Source organism: Dermacentor variabilis, chromosome 11 (assembly GCF_050947875.1).
Source record: "Dermacentor variabilis isolate Ectoservices chromosome 11, ASM5094787v1, whole genome shotgun sequence".
In the NCBI taxonomy this organism is placed as follows: domain Eukaryota; kingdom Metazoa; phylum Arthropoda; class Arachnida; order Ixodida; family Ixodidae; genus Dermacentor; species Dermacentor variabilis.
In genome coordinates, this window is record NC_134578.1 from 1,775,518 (window position 1) to 1,801,353 (window position 25,836).

The 25,836-nt window shown below is 45.7% G+C and overlaps 1 protein-coding gene across 3 annotated transcripts in view; it reads right to left on the reverse strand.

The window, feature by feature from the left end:
* LOC142564069 (isobutyryl-CoA dehydrogenase, mitochondrial-like) overlaps positions 1-25,836 on the reverse strand; it is a 139,662-nt gene that overhangs the window by 24,299 nt on the left and 89,527 nt on the right. For all 3 annotated transcript variants that reach the window (XM_075674899.1, XM_075674897.1, XM_075674898.1), the window contains exon 7: positions 23,725-23,877. In XM_075674899.1, coding sequence (XP_075531014.1) covers positions 23,725-23,877 — 153 coding nt within the window. The remainder of the gene's footprint in view (positions 1-23,724; positions 23,878-25,836) is intronic.

The window sequence follows — 25,836 nt, forward strand, 5'->3', positions numbered from 1 at the left end:
CTCCGCATGTCGAACTGCACTACCAGACAGCCTTAAAAAGAGAAGTATTCATTGAAATCAACAACAAAATCCAGTGCTAGAAAAACATAAGATGTGGTATCACAGACTATCACTCCACATGCTCAAATTTACCTACTATATAGTTAGTGACGAGCTAAGAATACAGGAAGGGCTCTTGATAAATATGGGCACATTTGCCATAGCAAATGGAGCCCATTGCTTTTCAAGGATAATGATGTACGAACAGCAAAAATCACTGACTGAGACAACTGACTCGTTACAGCATGAATGGGCTGTTAAAACGAAATTTAAAGAGGAATTTTATCACCCCCTATACAGATACCTCCTTACTAACACACCATGATCCCTCTCCCCCTTTTTGCATTGGTACCATGCACAAGGAAGGCGCATTATTGGTCCCTTCACAGACATTGGTACCATGAGCAAGAAGCTCCCCCACCAAGGTGAAATAAGCAACCATAGTGACGCACCTGCAAACATTCCTTCTGAGGAAAACTTATTGCTAGCTAAATCGTCTACACAGGTATTGCTTTGTGAAGGACAAATACTGGGCCATAAAGTGCCAAGACCAGACTAGCATTGTCTTGGGACCAGAAACAGAGAACAAAAGCAGGTCATATGAAGGCCAAGGATGATTTGATAGAACAAAAATATACTAGAACATTCTGGTTCTCAAATACACAAACTAGACCGCTTGTGTTTAGCCAAACATTATTAACTCCCTATCACATTTCTGGTGGCTAATGAATTAATATTTCAATGAACGCATTTTTTCTGATAACTTCTTGGTGCCTTTGCTTATAAGCTATAAGATATGGCTCACACGTGCAGTAATTGCAGTGCATAGGCAAATGTGCATTAATCTTATTCCTGGCAGACAGCTCATGTTCCCTTGCCAAATCGTTAGTGCAACAGCCTGTCTGGCTGATATGCACCTTGCCGCAATTAAGTGGAATTTCGTACACCATACCGACCGCGCAAGTCACATATGGCCTTGTATGATTTTTACCACAAAGGGTCAGCTTCTGTGGGTCTGAGATGCGTGGGCACAGGCTAGTAAGCTTCCATGGAGCCAAGAAAATAATAGGTACTTTGTACCTGCTGGCCACTTTCTTTAAATCGTGGGCCACTTCATGCATGTATGGAACAACATGCAGCCTTTTCTCCACTAGTGGCTTGGCAAAGGGCATCCAAGAGTTTTTTGGCTGTGACGCTCGCCTCCTTAAATCATGGGTTTGCGGAACTGCAATATTTCTATCTCAGCTATTAATGAGCCAATTTGAAAATTTTTGCAGTAGAATGCTCCCAAGAGGGCACCTAACAACTTCCAGCGTATAAGTAAATTAGCTATGTGGCCTGGTGAGGGGCTCTTTAAAGTACTGCTAATAGCAATATTATAGCTTTCCAGCATACGACAGGTTTTAATGTTATACAGAGTTAATGCATGAGTACAGATTAAATAAGATCGGGTGCATACGGCTTTTTTGGTGCCTATGATGCTTCGGCGTGGCTTGGAGAGACAACCAAGTTAATCAATGCTCCATCACACACCGTCGTGCTTTCACCCATGTCGACGTAGCACTGGAACCGGTCGTTGGAAGATCTGAAAGCACACCCAGATGGTTTATCAATAGTTTTGCACATTAGAAGTGAAGCTGTGGGCACTGAACAGGCACTGATTAATTAAACAGCCTTTTTTTATGGTTGCTGTACTGTCCCAAACAGGTTTGTTATTTAGAGCCATCACAGCACAGCACTAATCCTGCTGCCCATAGGTGAGCTAAGTACAGGACGCATTAAGCTAACAAGGCTAAGCTTATTTATGCAATGTCAGCAACCACCAGTGTATAAGAACAGATGATTTCACAAAGATAGAACCATATTGCTGATTGCCCAAGGTTTTCATAGTCCTATTGCTGAAAATGCCAGCAATTTTTTTTCCTCAGTTGGTTCAATTTAACTTCATTGCTGTGTGAATGTTGCAGCGCACAAATGACGACAAAGATTGAACAGGCAAACAACAAGTCCGTTTTCGTCGCCTTGCCTGTTTTATTAGTTAAACGCTGAAGAAATTTGCAGAATATGGCATACTGCGACCAGTTATGCTAACTAAAGCACCATTACATTGACTGAAGCTGTTACAACTCCCTCTCCTACCAGATAGGGAAGCGATTGCGCACCTTACCCCAATATCAGTAGTAAACCAACTGCAGAAGTTTTCAGAAGATGGAAGTCCTGAAAAGGCTAGTTTCCTTGCGGCTTCTCGACACGGCAATAATTATAGTTGAGCAACGTTGTGTTCGTACGGGCAAGTATGCGCTACACTTCTCAATTTAAGGTCAAGTGCATTGGCTGCGACGAAACAAAAATATTAGTAGTTGGCAGCACAGTGAAGTGACACAGAGCAATTTCCTAAGACTCGATCTGTCAGTTCAGAGCGCGGCAACCGAAGTTATTAATCGTGCTCGACATTTCCGCTACGCATACTGTTGCTACTTTGCCCATATTTATTTATTTATTTATTTATCATACCCTCAAGGTACGGTTGTACATTGCAGAGGGGAGGGGCAAAGTAAATACAGAGGCAAATCACAAAATAAGGAAGGAAGGCAAACAACATTGCAAAAAACATTGTATACAAAATAACATAAAATGAACCAAACAATGACCAAATCCTCTTTGCGCTCCATAACGCGCAGTACATTTACGCTCACCTGTATTAGAAGATCGTTGCCTGTCATCAGGTACACGAACCCTCCCGTCCGCAGGCTTTCGTGGAGGTCGGCGAGTTTCCGGGCGCCTGTGAGCTTCACGATTTTCTTTGATGGCTCCTGCGAAACGAGGCAAGCCGCTTCTTCCGCACCAGTCGGCGAGCGTTCAGTTGAAGCCGGATCGGACGACATACTGCCACCGTTGTCAGATTTCACAGGCGCAACGCAAGCAAGAGGCAAACCGCTCCTTCCGCACCAGTTGGCGAGCGTTCAGTTGAAGGCGGATCGGACGCCATACTGCCACCGCTGTCGGATTTCACAGGCGCAACGCAAACAAGAGGCAAACCGCTCCTTCCGCATCAGTCGGCGAGAGTTCAGTTGAAGGCGGATCGGACGACATGCTGCCACCGCTGTCAGATTTCACAGGCACAACGCAAGCAAGAGAGGAATGCCACTCGCGTTTAGATACTCGTTCACCGCCGTAGATAGCAAGGTGCCGTCAGAGCCATAGCCGTGCTTCTCATAGTTGCGAATCCAAAGTCGAAGTAAATACGAAAGCCGTAAGTCATGTGCTGGATCCTGAATATTTCGCTGCGCGCGTTCGCATAACAGTTTTCGCTCACCGCTACACTATCCTTGCTCAAATTTGGCAGAATGACCACATTTTGGTGCCTACTTCGTTTAGTATAACACTTAGCACAGTTAATTGCCTGATCTTTGTTTTAATGCAAACTTACCAGCGCTCATGAAAATGCGAGCTGCTGCCGCGACGGTGTACGCATAAACTTGTAGCGCCGCCTGTCGTCAGCTGCAGAAAGCAGCATATCAGGGAGCGCTGCCGCGTGTTGCCTGCTCCTGGAACAGGCGACCGTCCTCCGTTAGACGCTGCTTTTTAAAGCTGACGGCAGGCGGCGAAACTGGTTTATGCTTGCGCCGTTACTTTGCAGCCTCAAGGGCACAGGCAAATTTGCGTTTTTTTCTTACAAGCAAGGCACTTAACTGTGCCAAGTGTAAAGTCGACGCCAAAATGCGATCGCTCTACAAAATTTGAGCAAGAACAGAGCAGCCGTTTGCACGTTTTTTGCACAGGGGTTTGCAGAACAGTGCACAAAGTTTGCACATTCCATTGTGGCCGCAATGATGGTACAAACAGACCACAACGTTTTTAGATTCTAAATCTAAAGCGTTGACAGACCACCACGCCTCACAGAAGCCTTCGTACGAGGCAATACCCCTCTAAAGGACACTGCTTCACAGAAGTGGTGCCTTTTCGGACTGTTACCTAAGATTTTCGCTTCTAAAATTATAGAGGGAAACGAAGGCTGGGAGGTTTACCTCCTATTCAGGGAAGTTGTAGGCATGCTTTTGTATGATGAGCTTCCCTCAGAGTGTCTTGTTTATATGGAGGTGAAAATTCAAGAATTTCTCCGTTCATTCGTTACCCGCTACCCAGAAGCCCGCATAATCCCTAAATTACATTACCTTGTGCACTACCCACGCATGATCTCTTTTCGGACCACTCAAACAAATCTGGCGTATGAGGTTCAAGGCATCAAAGATAAAAACTTCAAAAACATATGTAAAACACTTGCAGAGCTTCACCAACTTTCTCAAAGCTATGAATTCCGTGAGATTGTCTTCAACCAACGCCACAACATGTCAGGCCTGAAACCTGTGCGAAGATCTGTTTTACATACGTGCATTGAGGAGCGCCTGCCTGCAGGTAACGTATGGCAGGCGAAGTCAGTCACTATGCCGCAAATGGCATACCATGTGGGAGATGTGCTTTTAATGACCAAGGGAGACGAAATTGACTTATGGGGTTTTACGTGCCAAAACCACTTTCCGATTATGAGGCACTTGTAGTGGAGGACTCTGGAAATTTCGACCACCTGGGGTTCTTTAATGTGCACCTAAATCTAAGTACGCGGGTGTTTTCGCATTTCGCCGCCATCGAAATGCGGCAGCCGTGGCCGGGATTCGATCCCGCGACCTCGTGCTCAGCAGCCCAATACCATAGCCGCTGAGCAACCACGACGGGTAAGGCAGACGACCCACAATTTGGACAGATTGCAGGTATTTTTGCGGCTCAGGATGAGGTTCTGTTCTTGTTAGACAAGATGGGACTTGTTGAATTCAGGAGACATCGATAAGCACGTAAGGTATCTAAACGCAATGTAGTCTGTGCGGCGCAGCCAGAAGATGCGGTATTACCAGAGTTCCTCAATCTTTATCTGGCAGGGAAAGTGGTACCCAGGTGTGAATTAGTGGTTTCATTAAAAATTGTATTATTTGCTTAGCTTTATGTTATGAACTCTAAGTGGGTGTACTTCACAGTTTCTGTTCTGTTGACGTTGTGTGTATATTCGTGTTGTATTTTTTTCTTGTTTTTTTCCATTCTGTGCATGGGCAATCAATATTCATGCACTCCCCCCCCCCTTAAGGTATCTTTATGTACAAAATACATATTAATGTACAGTGCGTTGCATAAATATACCAACCAGTGTTATTACTTTTGGAGTTTGGTGTTGTACCACCCTGCTTCAATTATTTCTTACTGAAAAATTAAAAAAACAATTTGCCTTTCTTGCTATCCTGATTATGCTGTAATACAGCACTGCATGAAACGCATTTTACTTTTTGCGGCTATAGAGTTGAACTCGGGTAGTTACATATCGTGCTCTTTCCTTTGGTATAGTCAATCAGTTATTTGATTGAGTGAACCAACGAATCCACATTCACTGCAACCTATAACATCATATGTGCCTTTCACTGACTCCCTTCAAGCAGCATGGGAGTCATCCATTTCATGCGTCATTCCCGACTTCGTTTTGTGACTACCCTTGGAAAAAAAGGTAGTCAGCGACTGAAAAAAGAGAGTCGAGGTAGTCGTGACCCTCTTTTGACTCTCTTTTTTTTAAGAGTGAAGGTCAAGCTAAGTCTGTCTATGGTCTAACATATGCTCCAAGCGTGTAGAGCAGACACAAAAGCAAGAAAAAAAGAAAATCCGCAGTTTCGGTCGAAAGGCGAAGAATCGATTGCGACAACAAATTAGTAGACAGCAGTACGAAGTAAGGATAGTAGATTTATCGGCCGTATAAACTTTAAGCATTCGCTTACTACCTAAATTAATAAGCACGGTGTCACACACACACAGGTGAAGATGAACACATCTGACTCGATGACCGCGGAAACTCGCTGTCAAACGGCTGGAGTGAAGAAGCGCAGCAGCAGCAGCGAGCGGATCGACGTTCGTGCCGCCTCTAACTTCAACGAGAACTAAGCGTCGAAAGCAGAGCGCATATACGAAGCTACCAGCACTCGGGGCACTTTGTCCACATCGCAGATCGCTTTCAAGATAGGGCGCCCGCGCCGTACGCAGCAGCCGCGGTACGCAACACCGCCTTAAGGGCTTTGCTGACGTTATTAAGGACATGCGAATTGTACGACCGCCTTTGAATGTTGTAGCGCGTAGTTTCGCGTTACTGTGTGAATTTTCTGGTTTCCATTTTTTTTCCTCTTCTTCTTTCTCCTTTTATTCCTTTTACCCCTTTCCCCAGCACAGGGTAGCCATCCGGTACTTACACTGGCTAACCTCCCTGTCGTTCCTCCCCTTTGTCTCCTCCTCCTCCTCCTTCCTCACTGCTTCCCTCCCTTGCGCGCCCGAGGTTTAGCAGCGATGGTCGGCTGACCGTCGCAAGCCTTCACTTCGCACATACAGCATACGGCGCGTGGCGACGATGTTATCGTGCTTGGACTTTATACAGAACCCCGAGCCGAATGAAGAAATGCGCCTGACCCGTCCATGTATTTGCTATCACAATAATAAACTAAGAGGGAACATCGCGTCAGCGCAGCCAGCTTTAACAAGCCAACTCCTGGTGAACTCATCGCTTTTTTTCCCTCAAAAAGTAGGCTCAACCCGTGACCCTGCGCTCGACGGGCTCAGTATGTCTAGTCGTCTTGGTTTACGGCAAGTTTTATTCGACGCGCACTTGTTCGGGTGCTTCGAATGAATGAATGTTTGGTGTTCAATGGCGCAGGGGCCAGGTATGGCCAAAGAGCGCCATGCCCGTGGTAATGAGTTCGCAGTGTAGTTATGAGTTCTATGAAGTTGATGTGACGTGGCTGTAAAGGGGCCTTAAAAATGGTCGCTCTAAATTGCGTAAAGTCGATGTGTAATAAGATTGTGGCGATGACAAATGACGTGTAGTATGAGCATTAAGAGGAAGCTTTAGCTCGGGCCCAACTCCGACGCAGCCTATACATGTAAAACGCAAAAACGTTTTTCTGAGATAACCCCTGGACAGATTTCAATGAAATTTGTTGCATTTGAGAGAGAAAGTTAAGTTCTAGTGACTGTTGAAAGCGGAATTTCGATTTAGAGCCTGAATTTTGTTTAAAAGATTTTCAAATATTCGACCATTCTAAAAAAAATAGAAGCACGAAGTTTACAAATCCATAGCTCTGCATCAAGAACAGATATCGCGGTTCTGTAAACGGCATCCATGAGATCATTCAAAGCGGACAAATTCGATGCGTCATTTTACATCTTACGGGAATTTGTTGCGTTGGGTACAAGGGTTCCGCAAAAGCTGTATTTCCATATTACTAATTTTTTTTATATTCATGTGTGACATATCAATTTTGTCCGCTTTAGATGTTCCATTAGATGCAATCCACAGAATTGTGGTATCATTTTTTTGTTATTGAATTACAGAGTTGTAAACTTGATAGTTTCGTATTTTGAAGATTTTCGATTTTCGCCAATTTTTAATAAAATATCGACGACCTAACTCAAATATTCAAAATTACCAGTCACTAGATTTTAAGTTTTTCTTTTAAATGCAACAAACCTTGTCAAATTTGCTGCAGTGGTTGCCGAGAAAAACGAATTCTCCTTTTACATGTATTTAGATAGGAGCACTCGAGCTAGAGCTTCCTCTTAAGGTGCGTTGCGAAGGAATGATACGATATACAAAGTTTGTCAGATGCTAAAATTTAATAGAGCACCCTGCCTCGTTAGAGCCCTTGAGACACAAGGGCCTGCCAATTCGCAGCTCTGTGTGCTCCAGATATGCTTTTTTGCAGCTTATGTCAACATTTGTCGTCTTCGTCGCAACGTGCGAGCGCGCCAGGCGTAGTACGTTGCTGTCTTATCGTTCTGCGATGAGAACTATTCACACAGGCAGGGTGTGTTTATCCCTTTTTTTTTACAGCAGAGCTGTGTATAGCTAGCATTTGGCAAAAAAAATGTGTCCGATATGTTCACACAAACAACTTCATGTCGGCTGATCCTGGTGATAGTGCCGATAGGGTCCAAGCTCAATGGCACATACCCCTGTGGGCTCGGGTTCCTGCAATGCACCCTTGAACTACCATTGTCACACGTGGGACCCAAAAAGGTCCCAGGCACAAGGGTAAGAGCAGATGTTTTTGGAAAAACGTTTTGTACAACTATTTTTTCAAAAAGGACTGTTAAAAATTTGAAAGACGCTTAAGCTTCGCCTTTAAGAGTGGAACGCGATAGCGTTCGAAGATTCATGTTTCCCGGAAACGGCAGCTTATGCAAACGGAAGGTTTACCGGGAAATGCTTGCTGCGAACGCTATGCACGAAAGCGAACTTTCTAGTAGAAACGCGGCCTCTTGCGTGGGTCGCTATTCTATTATTGTTTTACCCTTTTAATATATCACTCAGAGAAGAGCTAGCATAAAGGACATGAGCTGTCGGTGTTTTTTTTTTTCCTTATATTTGTTTGTAGGCTGCCGTTCTCAAAATTGATGAATACTTTTGTAAAGAATAAAAAACAAGTTATGAGCGAATTTTGTTTTAGATAAGTAGTTGGGTATGCGCGGTTCGGAATTCGTTTCGCAATTCTTTTTGCCGAGGCAGCGTCCGACGCCGGGCGCCGGATTTTCTGCGACACGGGCTCCTTAACGATCTCGCGTTAAAAATTCTTGGCGCCAACCGCGCAAACGCGCTAGTGCAACTGCTCGCGCGTTCGTCGACATCGTCTTTTCCACAGCTGGCTCCGTTGTGCAAAAAGCCATTATCATCAGCAATGGCTCGAGCGTCATCGTCTTCCAAAGCTGGATCCGTTGCCGCTCATCATTGCAGCGTAGAAGAAGAACGAAACTTTATTTGCAGAAAAAGACTTCGTTGCCTTTAAAACAGGGTAACGTCATGTGGTCGGGCCCCTGTTCCAATGTGCCGCTGGCCCTCGCCATCCTTTCTGCCCTCCGGACCAGCCTGAGCTGATCCCTGAGGGAAGAGCTGGATACCAATGCCTCCCACCTCACTCTCGTGTTATTCTCTTCTTGCTCTTTGGTGTGAGCCGTGCATTCCCATGTGATGTCGTACAGTGTAGGTGTGCTCCGACACCACGGGCATACCTCTGCATGCTGTTGGGTAGTATACGGGCAATTTATGGAGGTTTGTATAGGTGCCCGTTTGGAGCCTACGTAATGTCTCAGAGTCCACGGCTGAAAGGTTCCTATGCGGTGCTGGGTAGAGTCTTCTCAATTTCTTGTAGTATTGCAAGATTACTTTATGACGGGTGTCGGGTCCTCCACGATGTTGTCATTGGCAGCTCGGCAATTGGTGAAACGTCGAGTCGCCTCATCTGCATGGAGGTTCCCGTAACACCCTTGTGTCCCGGAGCCCATGTTATTGTTTGGGTATATCTGACGTTGAGCTCTCCGCTGATTTCGGTAAATATACGGTGCGCCTTCGCGCCGATTTGTCCCATATGATAGTTCCTACATGCGGCCCGAGAATCTGTGATTATTGCCAGTGGAACGTTGCGCTCTGTGCCTTATCTGATAGCTGAGGTAATGTCTATCTCTTTTGCTTCTATAGTGGTTGCTCGGGAAACCGAAGCAAAGACCGTGATTTTACCTTCACGGTTTACGACAACTGATACCATATTTTTTGCATTGTCCCGATATGGTGAAGCATCCGTGAATCTTGCAGTGTCTAAGTACATGGCTGTTTTGTCCTATGTATTCTGCTCTAGGGTTTCTCCTTCCTGCATGTAATGTCGGATCCATGTTTTGCGGTATTGGTGATATCCCATACAAATCTCTGATCTGACAGGGTAGCCCCTTCGTGTTTTGGTGTGCTTGTATGCATTCTCCAAGGCCGATTTTTGAAGAAGAGCGCTGGCGGCTGTCGTTTGCGCCAATCGACTCCTCTGCGCTACGAGTTCGACCTAAGCGAGCTCAGCAAATGTTTTGTGGAAGCCGAGAGCTAGAAGCTTCTCAGTTGAAGTCTTGCGTGGCAGCCTCAGGGCAGTCTTATATGCTGTGGCGACACACTCCGCGCATATTTCTGCGCACCCTCCGTCTTCTTATCATCTGGCCCAGCATAACACAGCTGCACGCTGGACTGCATGGTCGATAAAACATAGCGCCACCGCCACGTCACCCGAGGTATGCGTCACCGACGGTGGCTATAAAAACAGGCTGCCTGGCTGAGAAAGACCGCTTCTACCTTCCGCTACTGGGACGAAAGTAGCGTTGGTATGCCCGTCCGCTGCCATCGTTAGTCGAATAAAGAAGCGTTACGTTTTTATGTTGGGATTCGTCCTTCGGCAGACACGACATCCCACAATGCCATTCTTATTAATCGATCAGCCTTTTCTTCTTCCTCTCTATTCACTGCATCCTAAGGTATGGAGTACATTAGTCTGCTAACAACCAGGCTTTTCACTAATTTTAGGGTGTCCTGTTCCCCTATCCATGTCCGATAATGAGCCACACGGTCTATCACGCGGTTAATCTGTTGCGTTGTTTTTCTGATCGTGTTTAAAGTGTAGATACATCTGATATTTCATTGCAGCCACATCCCCAACACTCTTACTACTGACCTCTCAGGAATAATTTTCCCTCCCAGCCTGACCTCGAGCTAGAGTCTCCGGTCAGTCTTTCTTTTTTATTTTTTTGTGAGGCGTATGAGTATTGCTTTCTCCGCCGAGCACTGGAGTCCTCTTTGTTGGGGATGTTTTTCTATTATCGTTGAACATTCTCCTCCTTTTCTCCCAAGTTGCCCTTGGTTATCCATATCATCCGCGTATGGGAAGTGGCGGATGTCGGGAAATTCTTGGTGTTTTTTGACTTGCCCAATCATGGCTATGTTGAAGAGTGTAGGCGAGCTTACCGCGCCCTGTGGCCTTCCCTTGTTAGGAAGATGGATGAGTTTAGATTCATCTCCTATTTTGATAACTTTTGTTCTCTGTTTGAGGAAGCTTCGGATGTTCTGGTACGCCCTTTTATCGCAGTTGGTCTCTGCTAGTCCATCCAGTATTCCTTTGTGACTTACGTTGTCAAAGGTCTCTTTTATGTCGACAGCCATGACAATGTGGTTTCCTGCCTTGGGGACGTTGGTTAATACTTCCTCTTTTAAAAGCAGGAGTATGTCCTGCGTTGAAAGATGTGATCTGAAGCCAAACATGGTGTCAGGCAATAAGTTGCTTTTTTTTCGAGATGACGTTCGAGTCTAGTGTCTACTAATCTCACGAACAGCTTTCCTATACGTGATGTAAGAGGGATAGGCCTAAGGTTTTCTATAGTCAATTTCTTCCCTGGTTTTGGGATCATTATTAGCACAGGGTGTTTCCATTGCTGTGGTCTCGTTCCTTTGACCCAATGGTCATGGCTTCATAATTCATGTTTCTAATCATGCCGTTTGATATTCGGTCCGGCCCTGCCACTGTGTTCTGTTTTGTACTGGCGATTGCTGCTCTAATTTGTGCCTCCGTGAAGAGTTCATCCATTTCTGGGTTTCGTTGTCCGCTGTCATCAGCTCAGTATGAGGGTATCGGGGATTTCTCACCGAAGCATTTGCTATGGACTGCCTGAAGGAGTTCTTTTGTGCCTGGGTATGACTGCAGCAATCTTTCATGGTTATCTTATCCTTCGCGTCTGGTTTTGAGTGGGTCAATAATTCATCTGAGAAGGTTCCACGTTTTTGCTGTCCCTAGGGTCCCATTTAGTGATCCGCAGAAGCGTTCCCAGTTGGCCGTTGCAAGCTGATTAGCGTGTTCCTCGGCCTGCTGCGTTATTTCTTTGATTTTCGTTTCGAGTTTGTGGTTGCGTTTCTGTCGCTTCCATCTTTTGGTCAGGCTTCTTCTTGCATCCCACAGATGCAGTAGGTGAGGGTCCAGTTCAGTTTTTTTTTTCGTGCTGGTGACGGTTTTGGCATGTTTCTGCTTTATATTTCGCATGCGTTTGCACGACTTATCTAAATCATTTATGTAAGTGCCTTGTTCTTTAAGCGATTCTCTATATGCCCACCAGCCTGTTATTTTAGCTGTAGCTATTTGTTTGCGGATTAGGCTCGTGCGGATTGCGGTGCTTATAATACAATGGTCACTTCCTAGATATTATAGGGTGCTGCACCACTCCGCATAAGGACAATTTTTGGTTATTTGTAGCGTGGAATTTCACTGCTCTTCTGTCGTCGTAATGGAGTCGTCGTTTACGGGTGTATGAGCCATTCATTGTCTTACGTGACGGACACATTTAATAACAGAGGTGACACGCGAATGTCTGTGCGTACCTATATCGCCACTGTGCCCACATATTAGGACAATAAACACGTTTGTACGTTTGTTCAGTACTCTGGGTCCCCACTGTGTCGTGCGCTAAGCAGCTTCGCTGGTCATCCACCTTCACAGAGTGCAATGGCTCACGAATTTATTTCTTACAACGAAGCTGCGGTTGCACCACGGTTCGCGAGCGGCGGCGGTGCGGTCCGTATTGAATTTCAAACAGCACAGATTGCGTATCTCTCTCGTTTGGTGGGCGAGAACGAAACACCGCTCTGACGACCGGATTACTTGCGGACACGTGCGCGAACTCCGGTCTCCGTGTCTTTGGCCCTCTTGCACGCAAAAGTCGTCCCTAAGTTTATTGTTCATGCATATGCGGAGAGCAGTATAAGCGGGTGACGGTGCCGAGCGCGGCCGCGGGGCCCTTATCTTGAAAGCGATCTGCGATGGGTACAGAGTCTAGGTGCACCGAAGGCTGATAACTTCATGCGTGACGTGTTCTTGCCGCTTAGTTCCATGTTGAAGCGAGACACAGCATGAGGGTCAATACGCTCGTTGCTGCTGCCGCGTTTCCTCACACTAGCGTTTTGACAGGGAGTGTCCGAAGCCATCGAGTGAGATTTGTTTATGTTTGCCTTTAACAAGCCTGGTGGATGGATGGATGGATGTGTGTTGTTTAGTTGCGCAAGGGCCAGGTATGGGCAAAGAGCGCCATGACTGATAATGTTGTGCTAAGCACTGATTTGTGAGTTGCGATGGTGGGATGTAACATGGCTGTAAAGTGGCCTAAAATCAATCAGTGTCAAGGAAGCGTAAAATAATATATAGTGTAAAATTATGATAGTGATACATGTAGTGGTTTGTGGATATAGTACGCGTGATAAGTGATCATGGAGCTAAAATGCAAGAATATGTAAATAGCCCCTATGCTTCCGGGGGGCCTTTGAGCCCAAAGGCTGGGAGGCAGGTGCTTTCTTTTATTGCAGCTACCGCAGCAGAAACCTCTGTTAAGAACCTGAGCTACGGATTTCCTGGGTCTATAACACGAAAAGTATGTATATCTTTTAAAAATTGAAGCAGGGATTGGTATTTAAAGAGAGGTTCTATGCCTATGAACATTTGAGGATGGAGTGGAATTCGCTGCCGGTGTGGTAATGGAAAATTATTTTTCCTATTTGCGTCTAATTCCCTGCATTGCATCAGGATGTGAAGCACGGTAAGTGGCTCACCACATTTATCACACGTGGGTGGATCACCACCGGACAAGAGGTATGCGTGTGTGCTGTATGTGTGTCCTATCCTAAGTCTGCAAAGTGTTACTTTCTGTATGGCGGTTCTTTCATACCGGCGGCCAGTTGCCAAGATACGGCTTGATAACATGTAGTTTATTTTCCGTTTCTTTGTCCCACAAGCGCTGCCAGAAAGCCCTTGGCTTTTTTCCTTATTGAGGGCTTGAGGTCCATTACAGGGACAGTCATGGAAGTGTTGGAAGCGTTCGTGTGGACGGATGTGGCTAGCTGGTCAGCCAACACGTTTCCGTCTATCTCTCAGTGCCCCGGCACCCAGCATACCACGATATGCTGCTTGGACGCATAGGTGGTTAGTAATGCTGAGTAAAGAGATACAATGATAGGGTTTTGATATTTTTGACAGTTTTCAAAGCGTTGACGACGCTCAAAGAATCTGTGTATATAACTGCCTTTTGGATATTAAATTCTTTAATGTGTTTAACGGCGGCCAATATCGCGTAGGCCTCTGCTGTGAAAATACTTGTGCTAGAGTGCATAACACCGGAATCCGAAAAGGATGGACCGACCGCTGCGTAAGACACGCCAGAATAACACTTCGATGCGTCTGTAAAAAATTGGAGAACGCTTAAGCTTCGCCTTCAAGAGTGGAACGCGATAGCGTTCCCGTCGACCCGCCAAGGGGTGTAAGACAATGGGCTACGGCGCAGCGACTACGCGCCCCGCATCGGACGCGGTGAGCGTCGAGCAACGCAGCGTTCGGCGCGACAACGAAATGTGCGCCTGAGCAAGCGACGCACGCCTGAGAAACAGCTCGTTTCTAAGGCAACACCGCGTTCACTAGAGGTGCTTTTGTACCGCTTTGAAGCATCGAACTCGTGGCTCCGTGGTAACGTCTCCGCCTCACACTCCGGAGACCCTGGTTCGATTCGCACCCAGCCCATCTTGCAAGTTGTTTTATGCGAAGCATATTACTAGAGCTCAACCCAGCTCCTCAGGCGCGGCGGTGTCGCCTTCAAGGCTGACCACGTGACACCGTGACGTCACGACAGAGGAGAAACGGGGCTCCAACTCGCGGCGGTATATAAGCAGCTGCGCTTGTTTCTAGGTGGCTTTGGCTCACCTCTTGCAAGATGGGCTGAGTGGGAACCGAACCCAGGGTCTCCGGAGTGTGAGACGGAGACGCTACCACTGAGCCCACGAGTACGATGCTTCAAAGCGGTACAAACCGCCTCGTGAACGCGGTGTTGCCTTAGAAACGAGATGTTTCTATGGCTCAGGCGCGCGTCGCTTGCTCAGGCGCACATTTCGTTGTCGCGCCGAACGCTGCGTTGCTCACCGCGTCCGATGCGGGGCGCGTAGTCGCTGCGCCGTAGCCCATTGTCTTACACATCTTGGCGGGTCGACGGGAACGCTATCGCGTTCCACTCTTTAAGGCGAAGCTTAAGAGGAAGCTTTAGCTCGAGTGCTCCTATCTAAATACATGTAAAAGGAGAATTCGTTTTTCTCGGCAACCACTGCACCAAATTTGACGAGGTTTGTTGCATTTAAAAGAAAAACTTAAGATCTAGTGACCGTTTGTTTCGAATTTTTGAGTTAGGTCGTCAATCCTTTACTAAAAATTGGCGAAAATCAAAATTTTTCAGAAAACGAAACTATGAAGTTTACAACTCTGTAACTCAACCACTAAAGATTATAATACAATTCTGCGAATTGCATCTAAAATTACATCCATAGCGGACAAAATTGATATGTTACACATGAATACAAAAAAATTTAATCAAAGGGAAATACAACTTTTGTAAAACCGTTGTAACCAACGTAACAAATTCATGTAAGTTGTAAAATGACATATTGAATTTGTCCGCTTTGAATGATCTAATGGATGCCGTTTACAGAACCGTGATATCAGTTCTTGATGCATAGCTATCAATTTGTAAACTTCGTGCTTCTATTTTTTTCAAACGGTCAAATATTTGACAATCGTTTTAGGAAAATTCAAGCCCTAAATCGAAATTCCGCTTCCAACAGTCACTAGAATTTAACTTTCTCTTTTAAATGCAACAAATTTCATCAAACTCGGTCCAGGGGTTACCTCATAAAAACGTTTTTGCGTTTTACATGTATTTGAATAGGCCGCGTCGGAGTTGGGCCCGAGCTAAAGCTTCCTCTTAAGCGTCCTCCAATTTTTTCTATCACTCCCCAGGTTGTGCGTGACAGCACCTTTAAGATATTCATTGTTTTCATACATTTGTTCTTAAGATACTTTATGTGCTGTATAAAGGTTAATTTCGCGTCTAAGATTATGCCTAAAAATTTATGTTCCCTATTTACAGGCAGATGCTCACCATGCAAGGCAATTTCAGCATCAGGTTGCAGGCCTCTTTTTCTATAGAAAACGACACATGTGCTTTTTTGTGGGTTCAGTCTGAACCCGTTCTCATCAGCCCATTAGGAGACATTGTTAAGACCAAGCTGGACCTGTCGCTCACAGATTGTGAGAGAACTTGATTGAAATTCTATCTGCACATCGCCAACATATGTTGAATAGAAGATGTTACGTGGTATGTGTAGACGAAGAGAATTCATTTTTACCAAGAGCGTGCAGCTGAGCACCCCGCCCTGCGGCACTCCAGTTTCCTGTACAAATTTCCGTGACAGAACGTTGCCTACTCGAACACGGAATGTGCGATTAGACAGATAACTTTCGATAACATTGAACATATTACCGTGTATACCTAACTGTGAGAGGTCTCTCAATATCCCAAACCGCCACGTAGTATCATAGGCTTTCTCCATATCTAGGAATACTGATACGAAAAACTGCTTATGAACAAAAGCTTCACGGATACGTGCCTCGATACGTGCGAGATGGTCACTGGTGGATCGAACCTCCCGAAACCCGTACTGGTATGGGTCGAGCAATTTGTTTGATTCGAGGAAGTGTAGTAGGCGACAGTTGATCATTTTTTTCGAAAACCTTGCAGAGGCAACTTGTTAATGCTATAGGTCTGTAACTTGATACAGAGGAAGGACTCTTTCCGTGCTTTAGAATTGGAATTATAATAGCCTCCTTCCAAACAGAAGGAATCTCGCCGGAAAACCATACAACGTTGTAAAGGTAAAGGAGGGTTTTTGTGTTAGTTGTTTCAACATCTCATATATTACACGGTCTGAACCTGGTGCTGCCTGCAGTTCTGCTATGCAGAAGGGTTCGCTGTACGCCATACTTTTAGCACATTTTCTTTGTAATTTTTGCTGTTCTATTCGCGTTTTCTATTTTAGGAAGGTTTCGGAGTAGTGCGAGGAGCTCGATATGCATTCAAAATGTGCGCCAAGAAAGTTGGCTTGATCTTCCAGGCTTTCTCCGTGGCTATTTACTAGAGGTAAGGAATACGTTTGTTGCCCATTAACTTTCTTCACTCTATTCCAGACTTTTCTCTCATCTGTGTAAGAGTTAATGCTTGATATAAACTTTGCCCAACTCTCTCGTCTTGATTGTCGGCGCGTTCTCCTCGCCTGTGATTTGACATGCCTAAAGTTTTCCAGGTTTTCTGCTGTTGGCGAATCGCGAAGCAGCGCCCACGCTTTGTTCTGGTTCCTCCGTGCTTGCCTACATGCATCGTTCCACCAGGGAACACGCCGCTTGGAACCAGTGCCACTCGCTTGAGTAATACACTTAGAGGCGGCATCAAGTATAAAAGCTGTAAAATATGTGACAGCATCATCTATGGTTATACCGGACATCTCAGTCCACGTCATGTGAGTAAGAGTTCGGTACCGTTCCCAATCGGCTGAGTCAACCTTCCACCGAGGGACCTGCGGCAGAAGTTGATCTTGTTCCGTCGTACTTAAGATTATTGGGAAGTGGTCACTCCCATACGGGTTATTAAGCACACTTCATTTAAAATAAGGTAAAAGCGTCGGCGATAAAATGCTAAGCTCTATGGCAGAATATGACTTCTTAGCCAGGTTAAAATACGTGGGCTCCTTTGTATTCAAGATACATGCTCCAGAAGAAAAAAGCAGCTGTTCAATAACACGCCCTCGCAAATCACAGTGTGAATCGCCCCACAAACTACTATGTGCATTAAGATCACCAAGAATACGATAGGGCTCCGGCAGCTCATCTATTAATGATTCTATGTCACGTCTGCGAAGGTGATAATGTGGTGGTATATACACGGAGCTGATAGTTATGAGTTTACTTAAAAGTACGGCTCGAATGGCCACTGCCTGAAGGTCCGTTTGGAGCTTGAAATGCTGACATGCTATACTTCTATCAGCAGGGATGGCTACACCGCCAAATGATGCGACAGCATCCTCGCGGTCTCTCCGGAAAGTCAGGTATTGTCGGAGGAAGTTGGTGTGCTTGGAATTTAGATGGGTTTCTTGCACACACAGCACTTTAGGTTTAAACTTAGAGAGAATTTCTTGGACATCATCTAGGTTTCTTAGTAGTCCTCTAACGTTCCACTGCATAATGTTATGGATGTTGAAAAGAAAATTGTGTTGTGTGTCTCGAGAGAGAGGAGAATGACGTTACTTTACAGAGGCTTTGTTAGGCCCTGTAATTGATGTTTTGTCTTTTCTGGAGCGGTCAAGAGAACCTCGCCGCTCCTTCGACGCTACCTGCGCCGTTTGACTTGGACTGGTGTCCATAGCCTCTTGCGAGGCTCTGGACACCCACTCCAGAGAGCGATGTGTGCGTCGCGTAGACTTCATCTCAAGCGACGAAGTCTTCGTCCCCACCGGGCGGGCGGTCGACAGGACCCCTGTGGCCTCTGCGGTGCCCTGGCTGCTGCCGGAGCCTGAAGAGGCAACTGGTGTGACACTTTGAGAGATGGCAGGGCAGCGTTGGCTGCTCCCATAGTAAGGGTGGGTGGCGTTAGCCTCGGCACGCTAGGCGTGGTCCCAGCTGACGCCAGAAGCCGTTGTGGTGCCGCCCCCCGTTGCACCACTTCAGCGAAAGATGTTTTTAGTGAAAATAACGAGGAGACCCTTTGTCGTGCTTCACGGAATGTTATGTTCTCCTTAAATTTTACAGTAATTATTTCCTTTTCTTTCTTCCAGGCTGGACAAGCTCTGGAGTATGCAGGGTGACTGCCGTCGCAGTTCACAGAATGTACCTCATCATTATTGCAGTCATCAGCAAAGTGACCGGTTGTGCCACATGTTGCGCACATAAGCTGCCCTCGGTAGCTCTGGGATGCGTGACCAAATCTCTGACATTTGAAACAACGTCGCGGGTTAGGAATGTAGGGTCGAACATGAAGTTTTACGTGGCCGGTTTCAAGAGACTCGGGTAAAGTAGTTGAACTGAAAGTGAGTATTAAATGCTTCGTTCGGATTTCGTTGTCATTCCGTCTAATTTTGATGCGCTGCACATGGATTACACCTTGGTCCTTCCATCCATCCAGGAGTCCTTCTTCATTCAATGCCAATAAATCTTCATCTGATACTACGCCTTTGACTGTGTTCATAGTTCGGTGTGCGCTCACAGAAATAGGAATGTTATCAAAGGCTACGAGGTGTGCGAGCCTATTGTGTTGTTCTTTGTCTTTTGGTTCGAGGATAAAGTCCCCACTTGCCATCTTTGTTACCTTATAACCAGCTCCAACGGTCTCTTTTAGGCACTTGGCCACAAGGAATGGTGAAATTGCTCTAGCTTGTGTGGATGTTTGTTCACAGTGAAGGACGTGGAATTTCTGGAACGTTTCTTTGTTTTTGGGCAAGAAGAGCGAGGTTGCGTTCGTGCGTACCCTTTTCGAGGATCCCATGGAAAAAAGTGAGTTGTTCGGCAACGGCGTCTGCCACGCACCACGGAGCCCAACAGGGGGACGTGGCAGAGCATGTAAACAAGTCTGCACAGCGCAAGCAGTATGCCGTTACTATAACTCAATATGGTATACCCAAGGTAGGACAGCCACACCAGGTTAATCGTTGCCGCCAGAAAAAGTCGAAGTGAATGGAAAAGATGAGGGGACAGGAAAGATTAAAAGTAGAAGAGAAAGACGAAGATGAGGGTAGAGAGAAACAGGAAAAGGCGACTGCCAGTTTCTTCCGGGTGGGTCAGCCTGGAGGTGCCGTCTATGTGAAGCAGAGGCCAAAGGGGTGTGTTGCCTCCGCCAGGGGGCCTTAAAGGTCCAAAGACCCAGCATCGGCTCAACCCCCAGGATCCCCCTTTCCCCAGAGACGGCTAAGCCGCGCACGGTTACACGCGGGAGGGTCCAACCCTCGTGTGCTCGGGTACGTGGTGTCGCAACACACCAAACGCCTGCTGACGCAGACGCCCCTGCGGGGACAAGCCTGGTGTCACGCTCGCAATTTAGTTAGCAAGTGAATGTTTACAAGTTTATACGGCTGATAAAACTATGATCCTTACGTTATATAGTTTTCTAGTAATTGCTATCGCAACCAAGTAAACCAATTTTCCAGTTATTAAATATCCTTCCTTTTGATCTTTTGCGGTCTTTAAAGATAGCGGTGTGTGTAAACAACATAGTAAAATATAACCAACCTTTCAATGCCTCCCTGTTTCGCTCACCTTCTCGACTCACGAGAAACCTCACACATAGTAACTTTAATCTGCCACCGAATAATAACATCTACAGTGAAAGATTGGTGCAGTTTTCAGGAGCCAAGGTTTGGAATGCTTTACACCCAGAAATAAAACAGTCCCACGAAACAAATAAAGCATTAAGAACATACCTTTCGAACCTTATTTGATCTATGTGACAGTCGTTCGCGGTTTGTGTTTGTTGTGCAGTGTTGTTCATTACAGATCTTTATTCATTCTTCTGTAAAATGCATATTATATTATTTTCTCCTCGTTGTATAGTGTACTTTGGTCTTTCGCCGTGATTTTGGGCTTCCTGTTTTACACAAGTGTTGTGTCATCGCCATCGTGTATATTTGTTTCTGAACCCCACACTAGCCTCTGGCTATGGGTTCAGTCAGTGTTTGATAAACTGTATGGCAAGAGTAGAAATAAAAAGAAAATGAATGAAATGAAATGAACCACTGCTTCACCTTTCAGGCGAAAATTCGACATCTCTTTTTTTATTTCTTCGGAATATTTAAAGAACGCCTGTTGCAGATAACATAATTTTAGTCCGTGAGCTGGATTATTCTGAGCGGCGGGCATTACTTGCAAGAGAAATCAAAGCATATATTCAACTAATTCACAAAAAGTAAATAATTAACATTTAATTATTTACTATGTGCCACATACAGCAATTAACGTGTTGTAGCCGGTGAGTTTGCAAGAACGTGTCCACTTGGAATGAATTTCCAAGATGGCACTAGTTTGGAGATAAGCGCCATAAAACACGTCGTCAAAATGCACTGTTGATCCGCTTACTTTTACAGCGAAGCCGTCTATGGCTGGGATCCCGGGATTTCTTCGTGGCGTAACGTCGACAGAAAACAATGGTGCGCCGATCCCGACGGCAGTGCAGGGCAGAGCAGTAGCTCATAGCCCCGCAAGCAAGGAAATAATGCAATGGCTCATAACCCCGTAAGGCAGAGGCTACAAGCACTCAGCAAAGTGAAGCTAACAGTGCGTAGATTCTTTGGAATCACACATACAACATACAAAACAGCATATGTTTCAACAAAGAACAAGCTCAAAACAAGCATAGTTGATGACACGGCGCTCCCGATGACAATGCAAAGCACGTAGCGCTCGCCGCATTCGTTTCCTGGTAAAAATAACTGCTACGCAATCGGCCGTCGCCAGCCTTTCGTATATGAAGTAACCAGCCTAGCAACGTATTCAAATGTTGCATTACCGCTATGGGCGGCGACATGCTGTCGAAGCTACTATTACTCCCATTAATACTATTACTCTAAAATAGCATTACTACCATTACTACTCTTTCTTTCTTTCCTTTCTTTATTTGTTTCCATTGCTAAAAATACAATGGCGGGGGCTAAGATAAAAACTGCACTGAGGCAGCTTGAGGTGCCCTTAGCCCCCGTGTTACACGGTGGCAGTGAGTCGCGCAATCAACGGTATGCAGAAACATTACGTGTAAATGTCAATGAACTCAAGAGAATTTTTAATAGGGGAACAAAGAAATTGGATAATGGCAAGTAAAAACAATGGAGATAGTACACACCACCATATTACATACACTTGGCAAGACGTAAATAAAAGTGAAAATTGCGTACACTTGACGATGCATAATTAAAGGTGAAAAGAAATGGCGCTCGACTAATAGTGGAATGATTAGAAGAAAGAATAGGATGAGCAAAAATTATGTCAATACAAACATTTAATAACACGTATATGTGAATACAGGTGAAACAGAAATTACGCTTGGTTCTTTAATTAGGAGTAGGTTCCGATAAGTGACAACAGTTCTGACCATGTTATGTTAATGATGTCAATGCCAGCGCCATGAAAGAAATTAAGCAGTCTGACTAATTTATTTTTCGTCATTTGCAAGCCATAGTTGGCTCTTGAAGGGGGTACAGACTAATATTCCCCATGACGGGTAATATAGGTAGCTGTATTTTTTTGCCGACAAGCAATTTCATTAAATACGCTCTTTTCAGAGTTTGAGTTTGAGTGCCACATACGAATAGCTTGTGGATATGTTCTAGAGTTTAAAGACGTGCTCACAATGATTGCGATATGGCACGTTTGCTATGATACGTATGATCTTTTTCTGTAGTAAGTGTATTTTCCTGAGCTTAGATTCAGTCGTTGTGCCCGACACAAGGTGTTTATAATTATTGTGTGATGCAAATAATGAGTGGTAAATTAATATCTTTACGGATGTTGGTAGACGATAGCTGCATTCACCCAATAAAAATGTTTATTCTCTCTCTATCTCTTCTTGTTTAGCATTTCTGTGATACGGCTAAGCTTTTGGACTACAGAGTCTACATGTCGATTCCAGTGTAGCGTACTAGAGAAGTATGTACCTAACACTTTAATTTTATTGACTATTTCTATGCTCCTCTTGTTCATCTCTAAAGTGTGGCTTTGTGGAATCTTTGTGCCTTTCGCATGAAAATTACGGCTTTAGTCTTATTTGAATCTATTTTTAGATAATTTTCTGTAGACCATGGATGTGGATATGTTCTGGAGAAACTCGTTTACGCTATCTATTAAGCCAGTATAACATGCCGATGAAATAAACATACTAGTATCGTCTGCATATATGATAAATTTTGCCTTCGGCTAGATCAGAACAACATCGTGCATATATAACTTAAAAAGCCATAAAGCATTGCACACCCAATCAACAGTGGTGGTTTTCAACAGCTTCGCTGGACGTCCACTTTTTCATAGCTGGGATGGCGAGTCATTTTTTTTTTTTAATAAAAGGCTCTTTTATGCACTGACACTCAAAAGTAATTGGAACGCCCATGTATTTCGTCCCACACATTGGAAAATCTCTCTAAACAGGTGTAATGCTGGAAATTCATTTCAAGTGGATACGTATTGCAAACGCACCGGCTACAATTCGCAAACTGCAATATGTGCCATAAAGTAATTGCTTAGGAAGGTTATTAGTAAGTGTTCATTAATTAGTTGAAAATTTGGAGGACGCTTAAGCTTCGCCTTCAAGAGTGGAACGCCGACAGCATTTAAAGATCCCTGAAGATGAACGCTTTATTTAAAGTCAATAATGGAGCCAGTGGAGTCTCCAAGGCCTCGCTAGGAGCTATCATTCAAGGCAGAATTAATGAACTCCGCCGGATACTCCTGTGCCGGTAAAATGGCGGCAGCTACGTAGCCGATGGGGTAGAGGGGTGGATGACCAAGGGAAGAGGGAGAGACAGGTGGGGGGCAGTATTACAGAATACGTTGCGAGTTAGGGTAATCCCCCCACGGAAGAGGAGACCAGTGGGGCTTCATCTGCAAAAGCGCGGAAAGTGTGGAGAGACTCGGACTGCACCTGGCGCAATAGAACGCGGGGGCCAGCGCTTCCGCTGCCTCTCCATTCAACGTGTCTCTGAAACATGAGCTTACGCGACCTCCAGCGCTAGACGCGCGCGACGACCACGCATACGCAACCAACCGCCATCTCGCCCCAAGTCGGCCTTCGCACGCGCCGGAGAGCGACCTCCAGGCACGAGCGCGGCGCACGGCCAGGCTAGACGCGCGCTCACGCCGAAGGACACCGAAGTGGCGACTGATACCAAAGGACACCTGTGCAGCCCGAAACGTCCCTCACCTTGAAACTCTCTTCCGTGCCATGCAGCTTGGCCATGCAGCACATGGTGACCTTCTCGGGCCGGTCCTCGTCGATCGCCTCGGCTGCTTTGCGGACGATGAGGCGCGCCGACTGAAGCTTCGTCGCCATCCTCGCCAGGCAGAATTGGTTGTGCTGCGAGATCAGGTGTCACCCTCTCTACGCACATCCCATGAGTACACACTGCGTCTTTCCACGAACCTACGACGGTGCTCTGCTCGTGGAATGGGACTGTGTGCAGGGTGTCCCAGCTATCGTGCATCATGTTGAAAAAAAGAAAAGCGGGCCAAGAAAACCAAGTGCATTGTTCACTGTGGAGTAATATTAGCTAAAATATTACTCACAGTCGGGTATTTAGCTAAAATATGAGCTAATCGCAATTATTTATTAAATTGAATGGCACCAACAAAATTACTCGCGGCAACTCTATTCGAATGTGAACAATATGCACTTGGTTATATTCGTGTAGAATGGTCAGTCTTTAAAAACGCAATAATGATAGCTGCAATGTATTGAAGCTCAATCTGCCAGGCTATAATGTCAGAGTCGTTAGTTATATTCCCATATACGGCATAGCAAAGAATAAGAAAAGGACTAGATACGTGTAAGTGGTTTATATAGATAAAAAAATCTCAAGTACAAGTAAGGGAGCCGAGGCACTCCAGAGACGACAGGGCTTGGAGGTCGGCCGGTTTTATTAAAGGACACATACTGAGTTTGATTAATACGAAGTTAACGACCAAGCGATGAACCAGTCGGCCTATGTTAATGTGACCGAGCTTTAGTATGAACAGCTGAATAGTCTTATCAAGCACCTTAGAAAAATCTAAAAATGAGTAACCTGTTACAAAGCCAGAAAGCGAAAAAGCATGCACGTCGTCGTTAGTGAACATTAGCATTTCTGTTTCACACGACAGGGACTTCTGAAAACCGTGCTGCGCGGGGTCAAAATAATTATTCCATTCAAGGAATTCAGCGAAACGGGAAAGCATTAGATGTTTGAATATTTTACGTGGTAATGATGCAAGAAAAATATGGCGATAGTTGGATGAAGGGTGTGCATTTCCGCATTTCTCAAGTGGATTCGCCTTACCTGTTTTCGAATCCAGGGGTAAATAACTGTCGTTTAGCTATTTTGTGAGGCCGCAATCAGTTTGAGGTTCGGGAGTTGGCCTTGCTGCTGTTGTTGCGTGGCCCAGTTTATGCGACTACAGCACAGCGCAGGCCAATTTCACACGCTACTGTATCGGCCAATAATCAGAAACGAAGGATGCGGGTGGGTTCCGCGGAGAGGGGACGCAGGAGACACTCACGCGTGGAAAGAAATCGGATTAGTGGTCGTGCCGTAGAAGAGGCTCTAGATCTGCAGCCACGCTCGGAACAAAAAGAAAGAAGGTCCGAGCTGAAGGGGAGCGTTCACGGAGACAGGCGTGAAGCTAAAAGGTAGAGGGTGCTTGACGTCACCACCATCGCCAATGCCTATGCACTTCCCACATGTCCCATCGACCATCTCGGTCCCGGAAATTGGGCGACGCGACACTGCTCATCCGGTTTGAGTGTCAATGTTTTGCATCCGCGCACGCCGTCTGAGAATGCTTTGTGAAAACGGCGATATCTTTATGACCTCTTAGCCGGTTACGACCGATGGATGAGACTGTGTGCGATCGCCATCGGGTCCCTATTGTGGTGTTTGGATTTCAAGCAAACCGGCCCACAGCTGCAGAAGGGACCGAGTTTTCTTAGTACCGGCAGGGCAGCCCACTGTCCGGCAGACATGCCGTCAATAAGCCGCGGTTTTGTTGAAACATTCTCGCAGCTTGCGTAGCGGCCACTTGCAGGAGAAAAGGGGAAGACATCAACGCGGATACCCGGAGCCTACCACGGGGGGAGGAAGATGACACGTGTCTGCGCAAACTTATCCCCTGGTGTGTTGTAAAGTGTGCCACTGTTTCCACCAATGCTGTGTGCGGCACAAAGGTTGCGCTATTGGTTGCAATGGGATGAACTCACATGTGTGATTGGCTGGTTTCTGACTCTCTTGTGCAGCTGAGGGTTTAAAAGTCACGCTTTGGTTACGACAAGGAGGGCTTAGTT